This window comes from Saimiri boliviensis, chromosome 9 (assembly GCF_048565385.1).
Source record: "Saimiri boliviensis isolate mSaiBol1 chromosome 9, mSaiBol1.pri, whole genome shotgun sequence".
Lineage (NCBI taxonomy): Eukaryota > Metazoa > Chordata > Mammalia > Primates > Cebidae > Saimiri > Saimiri boliviensis.
Genome location: NC_133457.1, coordinates 62,260,999 through 62,286,025, shown reverse-complemented (window position 1 = coordinate 62,286,025; position 25,027 = coordinate 62,260,999). Strand labels below are relative to the sequence as shown.

Sequence of the window (25,027 nt, the reverse complement as noted above, 5' to 3'; positions counted from 1 at the left end):
GAAGGGCAAAGGGGCAGATGTTATATCAGCAGCTACCATTTACTTGGAATACCTATGTGTAACAGACACCTTGCTAGGCACTTGGAATATGTTATATCCTATCTTTTAAGAATCCAGGAAGGGCTGGGTGTGGTGGCTCATGCCTGTAATCCCAGCACTCTGGGAAGCTGAAACAGGTGGATCACCTGAGGTCAGCAGTTCGAGACCAGCCTGCCCAACATACTGAAACCCTGTCTCTACTAAAAATATAAATATTAGCTGGGCATGGTGGTGGGCACCTGTAATCCTAGCTACTTGGGAGGCTAAGGCAGGAGAATTGCTTGAACCCAGGAGGCAGAGATTGCAGTAAGCCAAAATCATGCCATTGCACTCCAACCTGGGTGACAAAAACAAGACTCGATCTTAAAAAAAAAAAAAATCAATGAAGAGTATCACCTAATATTCATCCTTGTGGTTTATCAATTTATCAATAGGGAGAAAAGAAAATGTACCCAAGATCTCTGCCAAAAAAGGTAACACTGGTGTTAAGACAGGATTACTCTGAAATGCAGGCAAAAAATACATTTCAAGATGAATATTTAGGAGTAAAAGAAGTCAGCACTATACCTGTATGCACACTTTCCATCAGCTGTTTTTGTTGTAATAGTAACATGAGCCACATGACTTATGCTGGCCAAAGCCTAAGGAAGAAAAGAAAATAGAAACAAAAACTCACTGCTGGGTCACCCACTGTCACCTCACCAAAGGGAAAGGTTATCTGCATGGCCCCTTTCATTTTGTATTAATATGTGGCAACCAGGAGCACTTTGCTCACTCACTCAATCTGGCGACTTGTTGAAAAAAAAGGATCAATCTGTAGCATAATTACTAGAACAAGTGAAAAATATGTATTAAAAAGTTAAAAACACACCAAAACATTAATGGGTTAATAACCAATTGTGTTCAGGTGGTACAACTATAGACATGTTTAATAATATTCTCAATGAAGTGTCATCTAGTAATTTTTAAAACTTGGCTTCAGAAATGGATAAAGAAATCACTCCAAATAGTGTTTTATATTGTTACTCAAAACTTACTTATATTATACATTTTGAAATACAAATTTAAAACTATGCAATTAAGACAAAACAAATTTTAAAAACCCATGATCGTTTTTCCCCTTTGTAACTAAGACTGGTTTCTCAGCCCTTTGGAATCTGTATCTTTTTTTACGAGAAGGGTATCACAGTATGTAAAGGTGTAACTCAGGAACTGTGCCATGATGGGTTCTGTGTGACAGCATCTCTGCAGACAGTAAATACAGCTGTGGCAAGTTCAGTTCACTGAAAGGCACAAGGGTCAGGCTCAGAGATCACCAGGTCCTAGCTGGACTTCCCTGATTAATGTAATTGAACTAATTTTCATCATTAAAAAATGTAAGGCCAGGCACAGTGGCTCAGGCCTGTAATCCCAGAACTTTGGAAGGCCCAGGTGGGTGGATCACCTGAGGTCAGAAGTTCAAGACCAGCCTAATCAACATGGTGAAATCCCGTATCTTCAGCCTGGGCAACAGACTCCATCTCACCAAAAAAAAAAAAAAAAAAAAAAAAAAAAAGACAACAATAACAATAAATGATTTTGAGACCTGTATAAGGAAAGACATGAAAACGCAGAGTAGAACGCACCAGGAAGAGAGAGAGTGCCACTACACATGGCACAACAGATCCTGCTGCTTCAGAGGCCTCTTCCCCAGCAGTGGAGCCAAGTGGACAGGGGCACAGACTCTGGAGTCAAACTGCCTAGTTTCTGATCCCCACTCTGCCACTTTCTAACTATGTCCTGGGGCCATGTTTCCCTCATGTAAAATTGGTTAATAGCAGAACCTCCGCAGAGTTACTGTCAGGAGTAAGAATTAATACAAAGTGCTGAGAACCATGGCTGGTACACAGACATCCCTCATAAATCTTTCCTGTGTAATATCAGTGAAATAATAACCACAAAGATTACCTACAGCTAGGCAAAGACTCCAGGAGGCCATGGGTTTGGAAAATGACCCAGGGAGCTGCAAGGCCAAAACGAAACTTCCTTCCTAGAAGTTCTAAATATCCTTCCTTCCTAGAAGATCTAAATATCCTTATAATCAGGGGCAGTCTCAGTGTAAACCAAGTCTTGAAAATTGTCCCTTTTTGGAATAATCTAGCAGTCACTGTGAGCAAGATGATATATGAGACCACCCTAGTTTGGTGTAAATTGATCTAAATTACAGAAACTGAGTCGCAGCTGCCTTTTACTTCTTAAAATTAAATAAAAGTAATACATGTACATGATAAAAATTAAAACTACAGCAAGGCGAAAAATGAAAAGTAATAGCCTCTTTGACAGCTCAACCCCATCTTCACTCTCATTCCCTTACAATAACTACTGTAAAATAGTTTCTTTGGTCCCCTGGAACCTCCACAGCGGAACACAGCCCTGACAAAACCTTGATTTTAGCCTACTGAGGCCTAGTAAGACCCGTATCTTCTGATCTGGCCAGAACTGTAGAATAATTAATTTGTATTGTTTAATGCCATAAGTTTCTGGAAAATTTTTGGCAACAACAGGAAACTAACACAGTTTTAAAAATACGTATTTTTCTTTCACCAAGGAATGTTATTTCTATAAATTTATCCTAAGAAAATAAGTAAACAAAACACAGTGTACAATAAGAATACTCATCAGAACCTTAAACAGGGCTAGATGTGGTGGCTCATGCCTATAATCCTAGCACTTTGCAAGGCCAACGCGGGCAGACCACTCAAGGTCAGGAGTTCCAGACGAGCCTGGCCAACATGGTAAAACCTGTCTCTGCTAAAAATACAAAAATTAGCCAGGTATGGTGGTGCACACCTGTAATTCCACCTATTCAGGAGGCTGAGGCAAGAGAATGGCTTGAACCCAGAAGGCAGAGGTTGCAGTGAGCTGAGATCATGCCATTACACTCCAGCCTGGGTAACAGAGCAAGACTCTGTCTTAAAAAAAAAAAAAAAAAAGAACCTTAAACAGGAAAAAATGGCCAAGAGCATAAATGTTCAACAGGAAACCATTTAAACAAACTACAGTATATACATGTAATGGAATACTGTGTCGCCATTAAAAACTAGGTAGGCCTATATTTATTGGGTGGAAAGATATCCATCAGGAAGTGAGTCACAAAATGTAAGATCCTATTTTAGCCTTCAAAATATTTTAATCTGTTTTCTAAATCATTTACTCCTATGATATGTCATATAATTTTACCCGCAAATATACCCATGACAATATTTTTATACCAAGATAATTCATAATTTCTCCTTAATGTCATCAAATGGTCAACCTGTATTCAAACATTTGTCTCAAAAAACATTTTTTTAATAGTTTGCTCAATGAGGGTTTAGGTAAGATCTATACATTGGACCTGGTTCATATGCCCATGCAGGGCTGAAGGCCCCACGGGGTCGTGGGGTGTCCCTTATGCTGTGCTGAGGCACAGAATCCAAGAAATAAAGAGACAGGACACAGAAGTACAAGGAAAACACAGCTGGGCTCAAGGGGCCACGCCACCTATGAGTGGAGTCAGGCGAGGCCCCGAATGTCCAGAAGCATGAGTATTTATTGTGTATAGGTTAGCGGGCAGGGCAGTGAGTCAAATCATCTTTAAGGATAGTGATAGGGTCGTGAGCAATAAAACAAGGGGTCCACCCCAATTAGGTCACCTAGGCTCGGAGGTGGACAGCACACAGCAAGAGGCCCATTCCCATTACGTCGTTGAGGCAAGGGCTGTGTGCAGTAAGGGGTCCACCCCCTTGAGGTCACCGAGGCCTGAAGGTGGGCCGTGTGCAGTGAAGAGGGTGCACTGTGCAATACCTCTATCTATGGGCAAACTACTAAGAAGATTCATGTGGGGATGCTTTAAGTCACATAGCAGTGACAGAGCTGTCAAGGTTACCACTACCTGACAGCAGCTTCCAATGAGTTCTATGGGAAGATGCTTTTCGAGCAGCACAGTAGCAAGAGCTGATAAAGTTCACAGTCAACAAGGTGTATTGCTGGTCTGAGGGCAGCCTTCCACAAGAACTGGAGCAAGGTCCTACAACTCCTTTATCAGGAGGACTGGCTCTTGCCCCAGACCTGCCATACAGCGGGTATCTTTATGATACTGAATGCTGCCACCTGGGCCATGGGTTCTTGTCCTGGTGTAACTGTTTTCCCTTAAATCACGCTCTGCGTTGTGGCTGCTCTAGGCATTCCTCTGACTATAAGCTGCTTCCTAATTCATGGTCTGTACTGTGTCTACTCTAGACATTCCTCTGATTATGAACTAAGATAGATATAGATATAGATATAGATATATACACACACACACGTAGGGAAATATTTTTAGGCACTCAAACTATGAACTATTATATGATTATATAGAGAGGATTATACAAAGGGAAGTAACTGAGTAGTAACACTATAAACTGAGATATTCTTCAGGTCCTAATTCTATAAACTAATATACGATTGTATAAAAGGATTACATAAAAGGAAAAAACTGAGGCCGGGCGCGGTGGCTCAAGCCTGTAATCCCAGCACTTTGGGAGGCCGAGGCGGGTGGATCACAAGGTCGAGAGATCGAGACCAACCTGGTCAACACGGTGAAACCCCGTCTCTACTAAAAATACAAAAAATTAGCTGGGCATGGTGGCATGTGCCTGTAATCCCAGCTACTCAGGAGGTTGAGGCAGGAGAATTGCCTGAACCCAGGAGGCGGAGGTTGCGGTGAGCCGAGATCGCGCCATTGCACTCCAGCCTGGGTAACAAGAGCTAAACTCCGTCTCAAAAAAAAAAAAAAAAAAAAGGAAAAAACTGAGTATTAACACTATAAACTGAGATATTCTTCAAGCCCTAATTCTATAAACTAATAAATGATTGTATAAAGGATTATATAAAAGAAAATAACTGAGTAGTAACACTGTAAACTGAGATATTCTTCAAGCTCCAATTCTATAAACTAATATATGATTGTATAAAGGATTACATAAAAGGAAATAACTGAGTAGTAACACTATAAACTGAGATATTCTTCAGGCCCTAATTGTGCCAGGGTTCTGCTTAGCTCTCCTTCCTTGGTACCTATGTGGGGGGTTATCCACATTCCACTTAAATGTCTTTTAATCTACAGGTTCTTTACTCCTTTCTCTACTCTTTTTTTCCCCTGCTGTCTATCTGTTGAAGGGAGTATTTTTTAATGTAGTTTCCCAATCTCAGTATCATTTATCATACTTCCTTGTCTTCTATATTTTCTACATGTAATGATCAGATTTGCATTTGATTTTTTGACAAGAAACTTCATAGGTGGTATTGGGTACTTCCATCAAGAGACATATAGTATCAGAGGTCTCTGTAGGTAAAAGTTTATTTATGAACAATTCTATCTCAAAAAGTTAAAGTTCATTAAGTTTGTTCAGATTTGCATACAGTTAACAAGTAAAAGGTACCAAATCTTGTTTCTCTATGTTGAGAAATATATACTAACAAATGACAGGCAAATGTCATCACAGGAGGATATTTTATACATTTCTTCAATCTTTAGCTTACCTCACCTCGAAAGCCATAGGTGGAAATACTGGCTAAATCCTCAAAGGACTGCAGTTTACTCGTAGTGAACCTCTCACATACAATATCCAGATCTTCTCTCTATTAGATACCAAAAAGACGAGTAAATAATTATGTTACTCATTTTTCCAAATCTTTTTGATTCCATTTTCTTGATTTAATCCAGGAAGAAAATCTCCTTAGAGCTTTTTTTCTTTTTTTGAGACAGAGTCTTGCTCCGTCACCCAGGCTGGAGTGCAATAGCACGATCTCAGCTTACTGCAACCTCCATCTCCCAGGTTCAAGCGATTCTCGCGTCTCAGCCTCCTGAGTAGCTGGGATTACAGGTGCGCACCACCATGCTTGGCTACTTTTTTCTTGTAGCTACACTAGAGATGGCGTTTCACCGTGCTGGTCATTCTGGTCTCGAACTCCTGAACTCAAATGATCCTCCTGCCTTGGTCTCCCACAGTGCTGGGATTACAGGCATGAGCCACTGCACCTGGCCTTAATTTCTTGTATTTTTAGCAGAGATGACCATATTGCCAAGACTGGTCTCGAACTCATGAGCTCAAGCGATTCGTTCACCTCAACCTCCCAAAGTGCTGTGACTACAGGTGTAAGCGCCCACACCCAGCCTGAGAAGAGCTTTAAAATTAGCAGTAACTTCCTCATTTGGAATCAAGAATGCCACACGGTCCTGACGTTCCTCCTTTCTTACTAGGTAGCTCCTTCTCAGTCACTGCTGTTTCTGACTCATGTCGCCACTTCTTGACATCAGAGTCACCCAAGACTCCATCCTTGGACCTCTTCTCTATCTACACATACTCTCTTGATTACCTCTTTCAGTCTCAGGGCTTTTGCTTAATTGACAAACTTCTTTATTAAAAATCTCCAGGGCTGGGCATAGTGGCTCACACCTATAATCCCAGTGCTTTGGGAGGCTGAGACAGGAGGATTGCTTGAGGTCAGGAGTTCAAGACCAGCTTTGGCAACAGATCAAGCATCCATTTCTACAAAAATAGGGGAAAAAAAAAAAAAAAAAAAAAAACAGGTGTGGTGTGTACCTATAGTTACTACTTTAGCTGGCTGAGATGAGAGAACTGCTTGAGCCCAGGAGTTCAAGGTTACAGTGAGCTATGCTTACATTACTGCATTCCAGTGTGAGTGACAGAGTGAGACCTTGCCTCTAAAAAAAAGGGAGGAAAATCTAATTTTTTAAATTGCAGTAAAATATATGTAACAGAAGATTTCCCATCTTAACCATTTTTTAAGTATACAGTTCCATGGCATTAATTATCGTCACACTACTGTGTAACTATCATCATGATCCAGCTCCAGAATTTTTTCATCTTCCCCAAAGGAAACTCTGTACCCATTAAACAATAATTTCCATTCTCCCCTTTCCTCCCGGCCCTAGGCAACCACCACTCTACTATCTACAAATATGACTACCCTAAGAAAATCATAAGAGGAATCATACAGTTATTTGTCCTTTTGTGACTGACTTATTTAACTTAACATGATGTCCTCAAGGTTCATTTATGTTGTAACATGTGTCCACATTCATTTCTATTGAAGGCTAAAATTATTCCATTGTGTTTACCCATTTTTCTATTGACAGACACTTAGGTTGCTTTCACCTTTTGGCTACCGTAAATAATGCGGCAACGAATATAAGTGTATAAATATTTGTCTGAGTCCCCTCTTTTGGGTATACACCCAGAAGTGGAATTACTGGATCATACAATAATTATGTTAATTTTCTTTAGGAATCATCACAGCCTGCACTATTTTACATTCCCACTAGCAATACACAAGAATTCCAATCTCTACATCCTTGCAAACACTTGTTTTTGTTTTTGATAAGAGCCATCCTAATAGATGTGAAGTGGTATCTCATTGTGGTTTTTATTTATTTCCCTAATGACTAATGAGGTTGAGCATCTTTTCAGGTGAGTCTCATGACTTAATACCATTAAAATGCAGACAACTACCAAATATTTATACCTAAATCTCTACCCTACACTCCAAACTCACAAACATCCAACTAACAGGCATCTTAAATTGAACATGCCCCAAAATGAACTTCTGATCTCTCGGAAAATCTGCTTCTTCATAAGTCTTTCCCATCTTAGTAAGTGGTAACTCTTTCTTTCACTTACCAGGCCAAAACCTTGAAATCATTCCTGATTCCTCTTTTTCTCACATCCTATATCAGCAAATTCTGAGAGCTTTGCCTCCATAATCAACCCAGAATCTCACTGCTTCTTTCAACTCTACTGCAACCAAGCGGTCTGCAGGACAGACTCCTTCTGCCCTGTCCTGCTGTCTATTTTCCACGCTGAAAGACAAAGGATTAAAAAAAAAAAAAACAAAAACGCCGGGCACGGTGGCTCAAGCCTATAATCCCGGCACTTTGGGAGGCTGAGGCGGGTGGATCATGAGGTCAAGAGATCGAGACCATCCTGGTCAACATGGTGAAACCTCGTCTCTACTAAAAATACAAAACATTAGCTGGGCATGGTGGTGTGTGCCTGTAGTCCCAGCTACTCAGGAGGTTGAGGCAGGAGCATTGCCTGAACCCAGGAGGCGGAGGTTGTGGTGAGCCGAGATCGCGCCATTGCACTCCAGCCTGGGTAACAAGAGCGAAACTCCGTCTGGGGTTGGGGGGGGGGGGGAACAACTCACCACAACCATGTAATCTCTGCTTAAAACCCTCTAATAGTATCCCACCATATTCAGGAAAAAACCTGAAGTTTTTACCTTGGCCCACAAGGACTTACATGTTTTTACTCAGACCTCATCTCCGATTACTCTTTCCTTTTCAGCGTCTACACAAACTGGCTTCCTTGACAGTCCTTCGACATGTCAGGCATGCTTCCATTTAATAGTATTTGCTTACATTGTTCTGTATGCCAAGAATACCTTTAAACAGCCACTCGACTAGCTACTTGACCTCCACCGGTCTCTCAAATATCACATCCACATTGAAGCCTTCCTGAACCACTCATTTTAATCCCATTCTTCCCGGCTTGCACACTCCTGTCTTCCTCCCTGTTTTAGTTTTCTCCATAGCACTTAATGCTATCTGACACACTATTTATGTCTCCCACCACTACAGTGTAAGCACCAGAAGTGAAATGATTTTAACCCGCTTTATTCACTGCCACATCCCCTGAACGGTGCCCAGCAAAAAAATAGGTACTCAACAAATATTTATTGTTGGTGTTGCATTTTTCAATGAAAAAAATCCCATCTGCAAAAGCCTAGTTTCCAGAACAGAGAAAGGTCATGCCTCTTCCATGAAGTGCACAAACATACTGCTACTCTGAGATTGTACTTACCCTGATCCCAGTGCCATTGTCTTGGATCTGAATCAACTTCAGGCCTCCCTCTTTAACAACCACTTGAATACTTGTGGATTTTGCATCTAAACTGGCAAATCAAACAGAAAATAATTTATCAGTCTGCAACTACTCTAATGTACATATTTTAATGAGCAAAGCAATTATTAAAAAAAAAAACTCCAGATAAATACAATAGTGCCTTATTAATGTGTTTCTTCTTTGTCTTACAGGTTTATACACTGTATGAGTTCACTTACTGTGTGAGAAAGAAGGAAGAGGGGGCAGAGCAACTATCATTTCTAATAAATGTTCAGCACTATTTCTGTTTCTCTAGGAAAGACAGCAAGTGAAGTTAAAAATAAGATTTATTTTGGCTGGGCGCGGTGGCTCAAGCCTGTAATCCCAGCACTTTGGGAGGCCGAGGTGGGTGGATCACGAGGTCAAGAGATCAAGACCATCCTGGTCAACATGGTGAAACCCCGTCTCTACTAAAATACAAAAATTAGCTGGGCATGGTGGCACGTGCCTGTAATCCCAGCTACTCAGGAGGCTGAGGCAGGAGAATTGCCTGAACCCAGGAGCCGGAAGTTGCGGTAAGCAGAGATCGTGCCATTGCACTCCAGCCTGGGTAACAAGAGCAAAACTCCGTCTCAAAAAAAATAAAATAAATAGATTTATTTTGGCACATACCTCTTCTCAACTAATTTTACTTTTACCTGAACTTTATTCATCCTCAGGTTCTTAAGGGACTCTTAATAAAATGTCAGTAAAAAAATTAAAATTCTGAATGTTTTTCTCTACTATTCCCTTTCATACTATGATGGAGGGAAGAAAAAAACAGTAATGCAGAAAGTTAATATATCTTTAAGAAATCAATAAATTTCTTGGCCCGGCAGTGTGGGTCACGCCTATAATCCCAGCACTTTGGAAAGTCAAGTCGGGCAGATCACATAAGGTCAGGAGCTTGAGACCAGCCTGACCAACATGGAGAAATCCCATCTCCGCTAAAAATACAAAATTAGCCAGGCGTGGTGCCGCATTCCTGTAATCTCAGCTACTTAAGAGGTTGAGACAGGAGAATTGCTTGAACCTGGAGGTGGAGGTTGTGGTGAGCCGAGATCGAGATACTGCACTTTAGCCTGCGCAAAGAGCGTGAAACTCAGTTAAAAAAAAAAAGTGGTCTTCCCGGACACCATGAACCACACTGTCCAAACCTTCTTCACTCCCGCCAGCACCGACCGTCTCCCAAACTATGAGATGCTGAAGGAGGAGCATGAGGTGGCTGCGCTGGGGGTGCCCCACAACCCTGCACCCCCGACATCTACCGTGATGCACATCCGAAGCGAGACCTCCGTGCCTGACCATGTCATCTGGTCTCTGTTCAACACCCTCTTCATGAACTCCTGCTGCCTGGGCTTCATAGCGTTCGTCTACTCTGTGAAGCAGCCCAGAGCAAGGCTCCCTATACCCCAGTGCAAGAAATGACACCCTCACCTTCCAGACTGGCACCCAGCTTCCCCAGCAATCTAGGGACAGGAAGATGGTTGGCAACCTGACCGGGGCCCAGGCCTACGCCTCCACCACCAAGTGCCTGAACATCTGGGCCCTGATTTTGGGCATCATCATGACCATTCTGATGATCATCATCCCAATCCTGATTCTGCAAGCCTATCAGTAGATCCAGAGGAATCACCCGGGCCAGGGGCTCTGCTCGTGACCTGTCTGTCTCCCTGGTATCCGGATTCCATCCCTCGCCCTGCCCCCAGCCCATCCTGCATCAACCCTTTACCCTCACACACTTTTCTACAGTGGTTCAATAAAGTGCACGTGCTCCTGGGGGAAAAAAAAAAAAAAGAAAATCAATAAATATTTTGTGCTTTCAAAAGAGTAACCTACAAGTACAGACTACCTGCTAGAGAAAACAAATTTTCTAGCAAGGGCTGCATGAGAAAGAGTTATCTATTCCCCACACAGACAAGTCTTTATTCAGAATAAAGACATTAGGCTGGGCACGGCAGCTCCTGCCTATAATCCCAACACTTTGGGAGGCTGAGGTGGGTGGATCACATGAAGGTCGGGAGTTCGAGATCAGCCTGGTCAACATGACGAAACCCCGTCTCTACTGAAACTACAAAATTAGCCAAGCATGGTGCCGCACACCTGTACTCCCAGCTACCTGGGAGGCTGAGGCAGGAAAGATAGCTTGAACCCGAGAGTTGGAGGTTATACTGAGCCAAGATCATGCTACTGCACTTCAGACTTGGCAACAGAGTAAGACTCCATCTCAAAAAAAAAAGGAGAGAGATCCAAGATGGCTATTTACTAGCAGCTCAGGATTATAGCTCCTAGTGAAAGCACAGAGAACGAGAGAACGCCACACTTTCAGACGAATTTTTGTTGCTCACAAACCAGGAGATTCCCAGTGGAGGAGCCCCACGGGTCACTAGCACGACTCTTGTAGCCGGCACAGCGGTTTTGCCGCCCCAGCGCGGCAGTTCTTGGTGCAGAGTAAACGACTCTGGGTCCCCTTTTGGTCAACATTTGGAGCTCCAGGAAGGCAAAGTCGCGTATTCAGCTGATTGAAAAAGAGACTCAAGAATAAAGCCAGACCAGAGATTCCCAGACAGAAAAGCACCAAGAATCTTAACGCCGCTGTTTTGGCCGGCACGGTGGGTTGGTCAGATTCCGGTGCGGGGAATCAAGTTGGATGTCCACTCAGAGACCTAATTTGAAAGTCAGTAACTACAAAGACGACAGGTGGATAAATTTACAATGATAGGAAGAAACCAGCGAAAAAAGGCTGAGAATACCCAAAATCAGAATGCCTCTTCCTCTACAGGGGATCACAGTTCCTTATCAACAAGGGAACAAGGCCTGATGGAGAAGGAGTGCGTTCCATTAACAGATTGAGGCTTCAGAAGATGAATAAGAAACTTCTGTGAGTTAAAAGAGCATGTTCTAGCCCAAGGTAAAGAAACTGAGAACCTTGAAAAAAGGTTTGACGAAATCCTAAGGAGAGTATACAATCCAGAGAGGAATATAAGTGAATTAATAGAACTGAAGAATATGAGAACTCCACGAAGTATGTACAGGTTTTAACAGTCGAATTGATCAAGCAGAAGAAAGGATATCAGAGGTCGAAGACCAACTTAGTGAAATGAAACGAGAAGACAAGATTAGAGAAGAAAGAGTTAAAAAGAATGAGCAAAGTCTCCAAGAAATATGGGACTATGTGAAAAGACCTAATTTGCATTTGATAAGTGTACCTGAATGTCATGAAGAGAATGAATCCAAGCTGGAAAATATTCTTCAGGATATTTCCTGAATAATTTCAGGAAAACTTTCCTAACTTAGTAAGGCAGGAAAATACTCAACTTTAGGTAATACAAGAACACCACAAAGATACTCCTCAAGTAGAGCAACCCCAATAGAGCAACCCCAAGACACATAATCGTTAGATTCACCAGGGTTGAAATAAAGGAGAAAATTCTAAGGGCAGCTAGAGAGAAAGGTCAGGTCACCCGTAAAGGGAAGCCTATCAGACTCACAGCAGATCTCTAAGCTGAAACCCTGCAAACTAAAAGAGAGTGGGGGTCAATATTCAATGTCCTCAAAGAAAAGAATTTTCAACCCAGAATCTCATATCCAGCCAAATTAAGCTTCACAAATGAAGGAAAAATAAAATTTTTTGCGAACAAGCAAGCACTCAGAGATTTCATCACCACCAGGCCTGCTTTACAAGAGCTTCTGAAGGAAGCACTATACACAGAAAGGAACAAGCAGTATCAGTCATCCTAAAAACTTACCAAAAGGTAAAAAGTATCTCCATGATGAAGAATCTATATCAACTAATGGGCAAAATAGCCAGCTAGCATTAAACAACAATATTAAATTCACAAATATCAATATTAATCCTAAATTTAAATGGATTAAATGCCCCAATCAGAGATACAGACAGGTAAACTGAATAAAAAGTCAAAACCCATCGGTTCGCTGTATCCAGATCCACCTCATAAGCAAGGACACACAGACACTCAAAACAAACGGTTGATGGAAGACTTGCCAATCAAATAGAGGGGGAAAAAAAAAAAAAAAAGAAAACAAGAGTTGTAACTTTTGTCTCTGACAAAATAGACTTTAATAGTAACAAAGACTAAAAGAAACAAAGAAGGACATTACATAATGATAAAAGGATCAATGCAACAACAGGAGTCAATGATCATAAATATATATGCACCCTATATAGGAACACCCAGATACATAAGACAAGTTCTTAATGACTTATAAAGAGACTTGGTCTCCCGCACAATAATAGCGGGAGACTTTGACACCACATTGTTAATATTCAACGGATCAACAAGATAGAAAATTAACAGGGACATCTATGATTTGAACTCAGACCTGGAACAAATAAACTCAGTGAATATTTATAGAATTCTTCACCCCAGGTCCACAGAACATACATTTTTCTCAGCATCATATTACACCTGTTTTGAAAGTGACCACATAATTGGAAGTAAATCACTCTTCAGCAATTGCATAGCATTTCAGACTTAAATATTTGTTGGCTGTTTGTCATTTTCTTCCCTTATTCCTTCCTGTCTCCACTGTTAGGCACAATTATCAGCATAAAAGAGGTTTTTAATATCTATTTTTATTGCATTCCAGCCTGGGCAATAGAGCAACACTCCTGTTCTCTCTCCCCTTTTCTCTTTCTCTTTCTTTCAAAAAAGAAAAAAAAGAGAGAAGAAAAGAAAAAGAAAGAAGACAGTAAATCACTTAAATATTAAAGACCTTTCTCATGAGCCCCTGTAGTGAAATTATATTTCGTCATCTCAACTTATATACTAGAAAGGGCATAACTGGACTCCATATAAAAATCCCCACTTAAGGAATTACAAGCCACCAAGCTAGTATGTTATGTTTGGTTTTGTTTTACAGTATTCTGGCACAGTACAATAAAAGGCCCAGTTGTTCCGTCATAGCATTCTAACATAGCAGCAACAAAAGCCACTCCGCCACTATTTCTACTACTACTATTACAAATGAAAAGGAAAAAACATCCCCAGGTTCCTTGCTCCTTCTTTCATCTACTTTCCAATTCTCTTCCTTTCCTTCACTGGTCCTTTCTACCCACTGATCTTTCAGTCCCATTGCCCTGAAGTTTATACTTTCACAATAAATCCCTCTAGAAACCCACCACTCTTCACTGAATCATTATTTTTTTCTATTAATGTACGGACTTCACTAACATCAACTGATTTTAACAAAAAGGATCTGACATAACGTTTGGGTGTATTTTGGGAATAGATTTTTGGAGGTTTACAGTCCACACTCACTTTTCCTTCCCCATGTTTCCAATCTCTTCCGCCACATTTTTTTGTGACAGTTCTAGGCTTCAGAATCCACGGATGACCCATAAAATCTGGTATCTTCGAAGTGCGCCCTCCCAAGTAAAGGGCAGGAAAACACTCAGAGGGGTCACTAATTTAATAGTGTAACAAGGTAATCAGAAGTCAAGCCCAGAGTGCATCAGCCTGTCCCAACACTCAACTTTGTTTTGAATGAAACTCAAAATGAATTGTGCCTTTGGATATGTACAGATGATTTCTGGAATTAGCAAGAAAACAGCAACCTCTGAAAAACAGATTTTTCCCCATTCTAAGCTTTTATACATCTTCTAACTTTGTATCTTCTGCATAATTTTAAATTAAGTGACTTCCTTAGTTAACTGTACCATTAAGATGACAGTTAAGTATACTCCTCCACTCGCACCCCGAATCACCCTCACAAGGTCTAGCGAGAGCGGTAAAGAAACACAGGGTTGGCAGAAAAGAAGGCCTGACTGGCACGCGCCAGGAAACCCCTCGGCCTCCGCCGTTGTGGGCATGCGCTGTACACACCTCTGCCCAAGGTGTGTCCGCGCCATTAAGAGGAGCGGGCGGTTAAGTCGTAGCCCTTAAGTGAGCCCGACTCGACTCCCTCCGTACCAGTTCTCAATCATCTCTTTGATAGCGTTAGCCGGCCGCTGGATAACTTCCCCCGCCGCTATGCGGTTCACCACCGTCTCGTCCAGCCGCCGAATAACCCCAGCCACGAACGACATTTTGGCGCCACCTCTAGATGCTCACCGGAAGTGCCTTCAGCCAATCACCTCAGTGCCTCTTGCCTACGTTCTTCCTTCAGCTGTAGCTTACGCCATCCAGCCCCTCCCTTCAGAGGCAGCTCTTGATTGGACAACTTGAATGCCAGTCAAATTTCTCAACTCCGTGGGTTGCTCCGTCTCTTCCTCCCTCCCTCAAGCGGCTGCGCCCGCTACCTAGAAGGATCTGCGCTTGCGCGTTAGAAATCACTGTCCGATCTTCCTATTGGTTCGTTCTTAGGAGCTCGGGGAAGACGAAATATCCAGCCAATAGGAACAGAGATGCCAGAGCCCGAACTGTGTGCCTCGGCTGAGGTGATCTGGCGCAGAGCGGAGGAGGTGCTTGGTGCTTCTCAGGCTCCTCCTCTCCCCTTGCGGCCTTTCTAACGTTTTGGCCCTGCTCTTGTGGCCTCCCGCAGAATGTGGATGACGCCCAAAAGAAGCAAGATGGAAGTCGACGAGGCTCTAGTTTTCCGGCCGGAGTGGACCCAGCGTTACTTGGTTGTGGAGCCTCCGGAGGGTAACGGGGCCCTGTGCCTGGTCTGTCGCCGCCTCATCGTAGCTACCCGCGAACGCGACGTCAGGCGCCACTACGAGGCCGAGCACGAATACTACGAGCGGTATGTGGCGGACGGCGAGCGCGCGGCCCTGGTGGAACGTCTGCGTCAGGGCGAGTTGCCCGTGGCCTCGCTCACTCCTGAAGAGAGAGCTGCTCGTGCAGGCCTCGGGCTCTGCCGCCTGCTGGCCTTGAAGGGTCGCGGTTGGGGTGAGGGGGACTTTGTACACCAGTGCATGGAGGTGCTGCTGCGAGAGGTGCTGCCCGAGCATGCGAGCGTCCTGCAAGGCATTGACTTGTCTCCGGAGAGCGCGAGGCAGAGGATCCTGAGCATTGACAGGAATCTGCGCAGTCAGCTTTTTAACCGAGCCAGGGACTTTAAGGCCTATTCTCTTGCCTTGGACGACCAGGCTTTTGTGGCCTATGAGAACTACCTCTTGGTCTTTATCCGCGGGGTGGGCGCCGAGCTGGACGTGCAAGAAGATCTCCTGACCATCATCAACCTGACTCATCATTTCAGCGTCGGGGCACTCATGTCGGCAATCCTAGAGGCCCTGCAGACAGCAGGGCTCAGCTTGCAGAGAATGGTTGGACTCACCACGACGCATACTTTGAGGATGATCGGTGAGAACTCGGGACTCGTCTCGTACATGAGAGAAAAGGCTGTGAGCCCCAACTGTTGGAATGTGATTCATTATTCGGGATTTCTTCACTTGGAACTCTTGAGCTCCTATGATGTAGATGTGAATCAGATCATAAATACCATCTCCGAATGGATAGTTTTGATTAAGACCAGAGGTGTTAGGCGACCTGAATTTCAGACTTTGCTAACTGAATCTGAATCAGAGCATGGTGAAAGGGTTAATGGACGATGTCTGAACAATTGGCTTAGAAGAGGGAAAACTTTAAAACTAATATTCTCTCTAAGAAAAGAGATGGAAGCGTTCTTGGTTTCAGTAGGGGCAACAACAGTCCACTTCTCAGACAAACAATGGCTTTGTGACTTTGGCTTCTTGGTAGATATTATGGAACACCTTCGAGTACTCAGTGAAGAATTACGAGTTAGTAAGGTCTTTGCTGCTGCCGCCTTTGACCATATTTGTACTTTTGAAGTTAAGCTGAATTTATTTCAAAGACATATTGAGGAAAAAAATCTAACAGACTTTCCTGCCCTCAAAGAAGTTGTTGATGAGCTAAAACAGCAAAATAAGGAAGATCAAAAAATATTTGATCCTGATAGGTATCAAATGGTGATCTGTCGTCTACAAAAAGAATTTGAGAGACACTTTAAGGACCTCAGGTTCATTAAAAAGGACTTAGAACTGTTTTCAAATCCATTTAACTTTAAACCTGAATATGCACCTATTTCAGTGAGAGTGGAGCTAACAAAACTTCAGGCAAACACTAATCTTTGGAATGAATACAGAATCAAAGACTTAGGGCAGTTTTATGCGGGATTGTCTGCTGAATCTTACCCAATTATCAAAGGGGTTGCCTGTAAGGTGGCATCCTTGTTTGATAGTAACCAAATCTGCGAAAAGGCTTTTTCATATTTGACTCGAAACCAACACACTTTGAGTCAGCCATTGACAGATGAGCATCTCCAAGCCCTGTTTCGGGTTGCCACAACTGAAATGGAGCCCAGTTGGGATGATCTTGTGAGAGAAAGAAATGAATCGAATCCATAAAGCTTTGTAGTACAAGATTGAGAAACTCAACAAGAATTTAATTCTAAAAGCAAAAATTGGTTTGAGTTTTCAAGTTTACTAATTTGGATTGTGAGAAAGCACCACGTACCAGCCGTCCAAACTGATCACAATTCAAATTCTGACAGTTGCCTTTTTTTTCCATCTCAAATGGCAGCATGGGACTGAAACATGAAAATGCCACCTTTTTTAAAACTTAGTTTAATGACAAAGTCATTGTCTTTTATGATATAGTTAATTTTAAAGAGATTTAGTATTAATTATGTGAGTTGAATTTGCAGTCTGTTTTTTAGGTGTTCTGAAGATATATGCCAAAAATTTCAGCTCTTATTTTAATGGAGTGTTAAAATTCTGGTTAATATAATCTTAAATTATCAACTCCTTAAATGTGCTTTTGAACCCGTTTGCAGAAACTCACATAGCAAGTTCATAAATTTCCAAAAAGGAAGACCATACATACAGTGGCGGTGTTTTGTCTAACCATCAAAATGTTTGAGACTTTTTTTTTAAACATTTCTGAGTCCGAAGGTAATATTGACAGATTTCTTTCCTCTTTCCTCCCCATAACCCACCTCGGTGATAACTGACATAACTGATAGAGGAAGTAATTAGAATCATTTTTAAGTTGCTGATGTAGGAGACTTCCTGCAGTTTGGAGATAAGACTAATTATGGGGGGTTTTCCTTGAATTTTTTTTTTTTTTAATAACTGGGGGCTATTTTATCAGCTTGCCTATTAAAGGACTATCTATGGTAAGTATAGAATCTTAATGGTTGCAAGGTGGTAATTTTTTTTTTTTTTTTTTTTTTTTTAACCGCAAACAGAAGTTTGGCCGTATCAAAAAGGATGAGGAAAAAAGATGTTTGCACTCCAGGATTAGGAGATGTGAGATATTTTAGCTTTTTTGTCTTATCTGCATGGGTGTTATTGCTTTATTTTTTAAAATCCTGCTTAAAAGAAACACTTTGTTTTAAAATGATACAGTATCAGATTTTGTTAGATGCTAGAAATGGATTTATTCTAGAATTTGCAACTGTCTTACACATTCTATATTTAAGACAGCAGACAAGTGGAAATATTTAAAAGCAGTCTCATTCACAGATTGCAGTAATTCTGTATTTCTAGTAAGATATCTGCTTTGTGCCAAAACAGTAATTTCCAAACTTCTGTTAACCATGAAAAGGCAATCTTAAGTTTGCTATGTAAAACTAATTGTAAACAGGATCCAATGTATATTTATAGATCCTCTCAAGTATTATGCAGTTTAAAAACTTGTTCCAAAGTCCTGCCTTAACTATTGAAACACCTTAATCTGTGGTTACTAGTGCAGCAAATTTAAGAAACCAGGCTACAACTAAGAATTTGGATGGAGTTGTTGTCTGGGCAATCAAAATAAATTCCATAAGGGCCTAAAAACAAAAGTTGTGCCAGTGGCTTTCAACCAGAGGTGGCAACCTGTCCTTCCAGACGATGCTGAGAAATGTGTAGGGGCACTTTTTTGGTTGTTATATTTAGGAGCTTCTGTTGGCATTTAAGCCTAAAGACCTTCACCCCCTGCAGTGCATGGGACAGCCTGGCACAATGAAGAATTATTTCTCCCAAAATGTGGATTATTTTATTTCAAGGGACAGGGCAGATAACCAGTCGAAGCGCAAGTTAGGCAGACTGACAGAATACTAGGTAGGAGAGACTAATTCTAACCTTCCAGATTTGGCTGGTAAAGTGCAATAAAGGCATTGATAAAGGTCTGTTAGCTCACAAAATTCCTTGTAAATCAGGAATTAATATTGAATCCGATTTAAGGGCTCTGTCTTGTTATAGATATTTAAGACAAAAAGTTATATGTCAATAAGGTACTTATCAAGAAAGGTCAAGTTGGCCGGGCGCGGTGGCTCAAACCTGTAATCCCAGCACTTTGGGAGGCCGAGGCGGGTGGATCACAAGGTCAAGAGATCGAGACCATCCTGGTCAACGTGGTGAAACCCCATCTCTACTAAAAATACAAAAAAATTAGCTGGGCATGGTGGCACGTGCCTGTAATCCCAGCTACTCAGGAGGCTGAAGCAGGAGCATTGCCTGAACCCAGGAGGCGGAGGTTGCGGTGAGCCGAGATCGCGCCATTGCACTCCAGCCTGGGTAACAAGAGCGAAACTCTGTCTCAAAAAAAAAAAAAAAAAGAATGGTCAAGTTGAGATTTTGGTTAATAGAGTAAGCTTACATAGCTGGAAAACAACAGTGGGAAACTGAAAAAACAGCCAAATCCACCAGTATTTTCCCAATAGATTTGAATATTCATAGCAGAGCTTTATTACTTGAGAGAAAGATTGGAAGACCTGAAAGCCACTTCTGCTTTCTAACCCCAGTTCCTTAAATATTGAAATCTTGTGTATTTTGTGAAGTTCCAGTATGTTTTGCTTAAGGTGTTAATAAAATTAGTTTGTATCATATAGTCATTGAGGGGGAGATACAAGCCAAGGATTTGAAATTGACCCTTAGCTATAGAGAATTTGCTATAAACTAGTCTTGTTTGGAAAAAAAAAAAAAGGTGTATTTTACTGTTTTCTGTATTAAGTAATTCTGTAACTGCATGGCAGTCTTTTTTTTTTTCCATATATATGTGTATATATATATATATCTATACACACATAAATATAGTTGTTACTGGTCCTGTTGTAACAGTGAATATAGTTAAAATGAGTACCTTTTAAAAAAAACTCTTATATCCTTACCAGTTACTGCCCTATAGCTCATTCCTACTAGTTTTCTTGACAAACTTGTATTCCCAGTCTCCTGTATTGCCACTCAAATTGCTCTACTAAGCTCACTAAGTCCTTGTAACACTTGATGACTTTAGCTTTGAGGAGATTCATCTCTGGGTATGCTTTCTTAGTCTTTGTAGGCATCTCTTTCCTTAAATAGCTGTTTTTTTGTATGTTTAAAAAAAATTGTTTCAGACTGCCTTATTCTATGTCATCTTGCTAGCTGATCTCATTTCTTTCCACGGCTTCATTACCACCTATATGAAAATAACTCTCAGATTCATATCTCCTTTCTAGACCTTTCTTAATTCGTATATCTGATTGCTAACAAATCGTCTTTGCTGTCTCAGGCACTACATGTCATTGATCTTGCCCCCAATCCTGCTCTTCCTCTCATGTTCCCTCTTTGACTAAATGGCATTACCACTACTAGCCGTTCATTTGTTTGTCCTTACCCAAGCCGAAAGCTGATTTGTGCATGACTTTTCCCAACTCTCCAACGCTACCATTTTAATTCAAGCCATCAACCTACCTAAATTATAGCAGCAGCCTCCTTATTAGTCTCCCTGTTTTTTTATTTTTATTCCTTTCTACACTACAACCAAATTGCTCCAGAAGACTTACTGATCATATCATCATTCTACTGCTTACACCATTGCTCTTAGTATACAATACAAATTTATCTTCATCTTTAAGGACTCAGTCTGCCACTTCATCTAGGAAACCTTCATTGATGCCCTCTAGATTAGGTGCCCTTACTATGCATTCTCTATGTACCCTGTTCTTTCCTAAACACACTTGGCACACTTTGTTGTTACTGCTTATTAATCACTGCTAGACTGTAAGCTTTGTAAGGGCAGGGACCATATAAGCCTTGTTCACTGTTATATTTCTAGTGCTCAGCACAATGCCTGGCATTTCAATAAATGTTTGGATAAACGAATATTTGTGTAGTGTTTTACAATTTTTGAAGCTTTTTCACAGTCTTATTTGACCTTCACAGTCATTCTGCCTTAGACTGTCCATTGGGTAACTTCTATCCGCATGTGACTAATTGAGAAATGAAGCTAAGTTCTTTGTAACTAGGGATCTCATTGTATTCCCAGAATTTAGTGTAGTGCTTAGCATGTGACTCAGATATTTATGTGAATGTTAAACAAACTGAAATTGCAGTTTTCCCTAGTGAAAATAGTAAGTAGTAAACTCAGAATTCAAAACCAGATATACACACCTAAATCCATTATATTAGGTTTGTATATCCATGTATAGAATCTTTAAGTCTTTTATTATTATTTTCAAAGGAACCTACATGTAGAGGGAAAAGATTGGACAAATAATTAACTAAAAAGTGATTAAAATGTTATATTTAGTATTGGAAAAAGATAATGCCACCAAAGAGTTAATAATCATTTTTCCTTTTGTAGGCATCAACACTAGGAGAAAATGGCATACTATTTACTTGCTACTTTGCTTTACAGATGATTTTTGGCTCTTCTGGGATTTAAAAGTAAGTAAATTTAACAAAATAGAAGAATGACTCAGCCTTTCTGGTCACTATATATTCGGTTCACTTGTTTTTATACCTGCAGAATGTCCTTATCACCCAAAGGGAGATGACCCAAAAGTGACATCTAGTTAATGTATACTTTTAAAATTTGCTATATATCTTTGCCTTTTGTTCCCATGCCTCTCTAACTTAAATTCTGGGTAACTGAGGCTTTTCAGGCATAGGTGGGAAAACCGTACCCTTAGTCTATTTCCTTAAGCCATTTTGTCCAATTTAAGGGATTTACTAGTATAATCTTAGTTGGACTTATAGTCTGAGGCATATTAAATCATTCAGAGATCATAACAGTAGGTATCATAGTCATCTAGTTAATTTGGTTCTTGCTGCAAAACTGGCTTTTTTTTTTTTTTTTTTTTTTTTTTTTTTTTTTAACTAAGGCCGGGTCTTACTTTGTCGCCCAAGCTGGAATGCAGTAGTGCAATCTCAGCTCAGTGCAACCTCTGCCTCCCCAGCTCAAGCAGTTCTCCCACTGCAGCCTCCCAGATAGCTGGGACTACAGGTGTATGCGATTACAACCAGCTTATTTTTGTATTATGTGGAGACCGGATCTTGCTATATTGTCCAGGCTAGTCTCAAACTCCTTGGCTCAAGCAATCCACTCACCTCAGGCTTCCAAAATGTTGGTATTACAAGTGTAAGCCACTGCACCTGGCTGGCAAAACTGGCTTTTAATCAACCTTTTGGCTAAAAGATTCCTCTTTTTATTTATTTATTTTTAAAAGGATTTTTCATTTTTATCCTGTCATTAAAATGTTGCCTCATCCTACCCAGTAAATACTTGAATTTGTGAATTCTCTATATTCTTTTTCATTTCTGCCTGTATTCTGACCAGTCTTTTCTGAGTTCAGACTCTTTTTTTGTACATTTTGTCAAGTGCAGCAAACAGCAACTACAAAATATTTTGTTTTGTTGTCTATTTCTTTAGTAAAGGGTAGATGATATGCCTTTCAGGTTATCTCAAAGGGGAGTTTCACTTTTCCATAATATAAATTATCCTAGATAGGTTATTTCTTCCATCTTCTGATAACAGTTTTCTGAATGCCTGCCAGCTAACCATTAAACCAATGTCCAGTATTTCAGCATTTTCAAAAACAAGGGACCAGTTTCTGTGTCACCATGGGCTAGCTTGCCTATGGATAACAAAGGCAAAATCTCACTGTCTCACATAACTTTTGCAACTTGGCTAGGGACTTTGGTCTAGGTCATAGGTTGGCAAACTATGGCCCATGGGCAAAATCTGCCTAGCTTCTTGTCTAAAGTTTTACTGGAATATAGCCTTGTCCATTTATTTATTATCTGTGACTACTTTGGTTCTACAGTGTTAGAGTTGAGTAGTTCCAACACAGAGTGTACATCTCACAAAACCTAAAATATTTATTCTCTGGCCCTTTACAGAAAAAATTGACCAATTTGTGCTCTAAGTTGCCTTCATTCTGGGTCTCAGGATAACAAAGCAGATACCATTGAGAGTATGGAAGATCACGTAAGGACCCTTCAGGCACTTTTCGCTGGCCAAAGCAAATCACATAGCCACATTAACATTCTAGGAGGAGTGTAATCCTTACATATACCTAGGAGAAAAACCAGAAATATTTGGAGGACAACACCACTGATTAACGTCTTCATTTATATGCTTTCTTCCAACATATTTTCAATCTTTTATTGAGGTAAAAATCTAAAAGTGTACAGATATTAAGTGTATACTTCAGTGGACTTTTATGTATGCCCTTGAATGCACCACCCAGATTAAAATGTAGAACATCTCGGCTGGGCGCAGTGGCTCAAGCCTGTAATCCCAGCACTTTGGGAGGCCGAGACGGGTGGATCACGAGGTCAGGAGATCGAGACCATCCCGGTCAACATGGTGAAACCCCGTCTCTACTAAAAATACAAAAAAGTTAGCTGGGCATGGTGGCGCATGCCTGTAATCCCAGCTACTCAGGAGGCTGAGGCAGGAGAATTGCCGGAACCCAGGAGGCGGAGGTTGCGGTGAGCCGAGATCGTGCCACTGCACTCCAGCCTGGGTAACAAGAGCGAAACTCCGTCTCAAAAAAAAAAAAAAATGTAGAACATCTCTAGCACCTCAGTAGGTATCCCTTTGCTCCCCAGGCACCCCACCAACTCCATTTATCACCACAAATTAGTTTGCCTGTTTTAAAACTAAGTGAAATAATTATATGCACTCTTCCATGTCTTGTTCAACAATGTATCTGTGAGAGTAATCCATGATATATGTAGTAGCAGTTCATGTTTTACTTCTGTGTGGTATTCCATTGTGTGACTGCATCACAACTTACTAATCCATTCTACTGTTGATAGAAATTAGGTGGTTTCCGGCTTGTGGTCATTATGAATAAAGTTACTGTGAAAATAATCACATCTATATTTCAGTGAACATGTGCACCCATTCTTGGTGTACTCTTTGGTATATACCCTGCTTCCATATTTTTCTCATACAGCATATTCTCTACGTAGCATTCAGGGTGATCCTTATTTTAAAATACAAATTAGGCTGGGTGCAGTGGCCCATGCCTGTAATCCCAGCACTTTGGGAGGCCAAGGTGGGTGGATCATCTGAGTTCAGGAGCTCAAGATCAATCTGGCCAACATGGTGAAACCCTGTCTCTACAAAAAAATACAAATATTAGCCAGGCGTGGTAGCACATGCCTGTAATAACAGCTACTCAGGAGGGTGAGACAGGATAATTGCTTGAACCTAGGAGGTAGAGGTTGCTGTGAGCTATTGTGCCACTACACTCCAGCCTGGGTGATAGAGCAAGGCTCTGTCTCAGAAAAAAAATGTATACATTGAAATGTGTGTGTGTGTGTGTGTGTGTGTGTGTGTGTGTGTATGTATAAATCAGACCATGCCAATGGTTTTGTGTCACAATCAGACTAAAGTCCAGTGTTTTCATCGTGGACTACAAGGCCCTGCATAATCTACTCCCACACATACTCTGCACATACACCATTTTTCTTCCTACCTATCTTACCTCATATCCTTTTATCCCTTTTCCTGTTCCTTCTCATTCTCCTCTGTACTAGACATGGTGCTTGGAAACTTGGGAATCAAAATTAATGATGTGGCCTTATCTTTAAAAGAGATTGTAATCTAAGTAGATAATTTTGACATAAGCTATGACACTGGTACATGTTAAATCAGTTACCCCAGTTTAAACTGATGTTTGACTCCTGGAAGGGATGTAGAGATTAAAATACAAAACCTTGACAGATTTGAGGAACGTGTAAGATCTTGCATCCCAGTTCTACTAATTCTGAATTAGACTTTACCAATTTTTATTTGTTTTTTTGAATCTTGCTCTGTCACCCAGGCTGGAGTGCAGTGGTTGCAATCTCAGCTCACTGAAAC

At 41.1% G+C, this 25,027-nt stretch overlaps 3 protein-coding genes across 8 annotated transcripts in view; 2 read left to right on the top strand and 1 right to left on the bottom strand.

Annotated features, from left to right (window-relative positions):
* Window positions 1-15,084, bottom strand: part of MLH1 (mutL homolog 1) — a 58,276-nt gene extending 43,192 nt beyond the window's left edge. For 2 of the 5 annotated variants that reach the window (XM_074406010.1, XM_074406009.1), the window contains exons 1-3: window positions 14,918-15,004; window positions 5,586-5,679; window positions 607-680 (exon numbers count right to left, since the gene is read on the bottom strand). In XM_074406010.1, the coding sequence (XP_074262111.1) occupies window positions 607-680; window positions 5,586-5,597 (86 nt within the window). In that variant the 5' untranslated portion in view covers window positions 5,598-5,679; window positions 14,918-15,004. Of the gene's footprint in view, window positions 1-606; window positions 681-5,580; window positions 5,680-8,924; window positions 9,016-14,830 lie in introns of all 5 variants that reach the window. The other 3 variants (XM_074406007.1, XM_003930907.4, XM_074406008.1) reach the window with 3 other exon arrangements.
* LOC120360839 (interferon-induced transmembrane protein 3-like) lies at window positions 10,109-10,664 on the top strand. The gene is made up of 2 exons (XM_039461847.2): window positions 10,109-10,379; window positions 10,450-10,664. The coding sequence occupies exons 1-2, from the start codon at window positions 10,122-10,124 to the stop codon at window positions 10,603-10,605; spliced, it is 414 nt and encodes a 137-aa protein (XP_039317781.2). The 5' UTR covers window positions 10,109-10,121; the 3' UTR covers window positions 10,606-10,664.
* Window positions 15,085-15,305: 221 nt separating the features above from the next.
* Window positions 15,306-23,722, top strand: EPM2AIP1 (EPM2A interacting protein 1). Of its 2 annotated transcripts, XM_074406026.1 has the most exons (3): window positions 15,306-18,216; window positions 21,515-21,597; window positions 23,053-23,722. In XM_074406026.1, the coding sequence occupies exon 1, from the start codon at window positions 15,490-15,492 to the stop codon at window positions 17,311-17,313; it is 1,824 nt and encodes a 607-aa protein (XP_074262127.1). In that variant the 5' UTR covers window positions 15,306-15,489; the 3' UTR covers window positions 17,314-18,216; window positions 21,515-21,597; window positions 23,053-23,722. The 2 variants fall into 2 exon arrangements, with proteins under 2 accessions (XP_074262127.1, XP_074262126.1); XM_074406025.1 differs by having other exon boundaries at window positions 21,515-23,722.
* The last annotated feature ends 1,305 nt before the right edge of the window (window positions 23,723-25,027 follow it).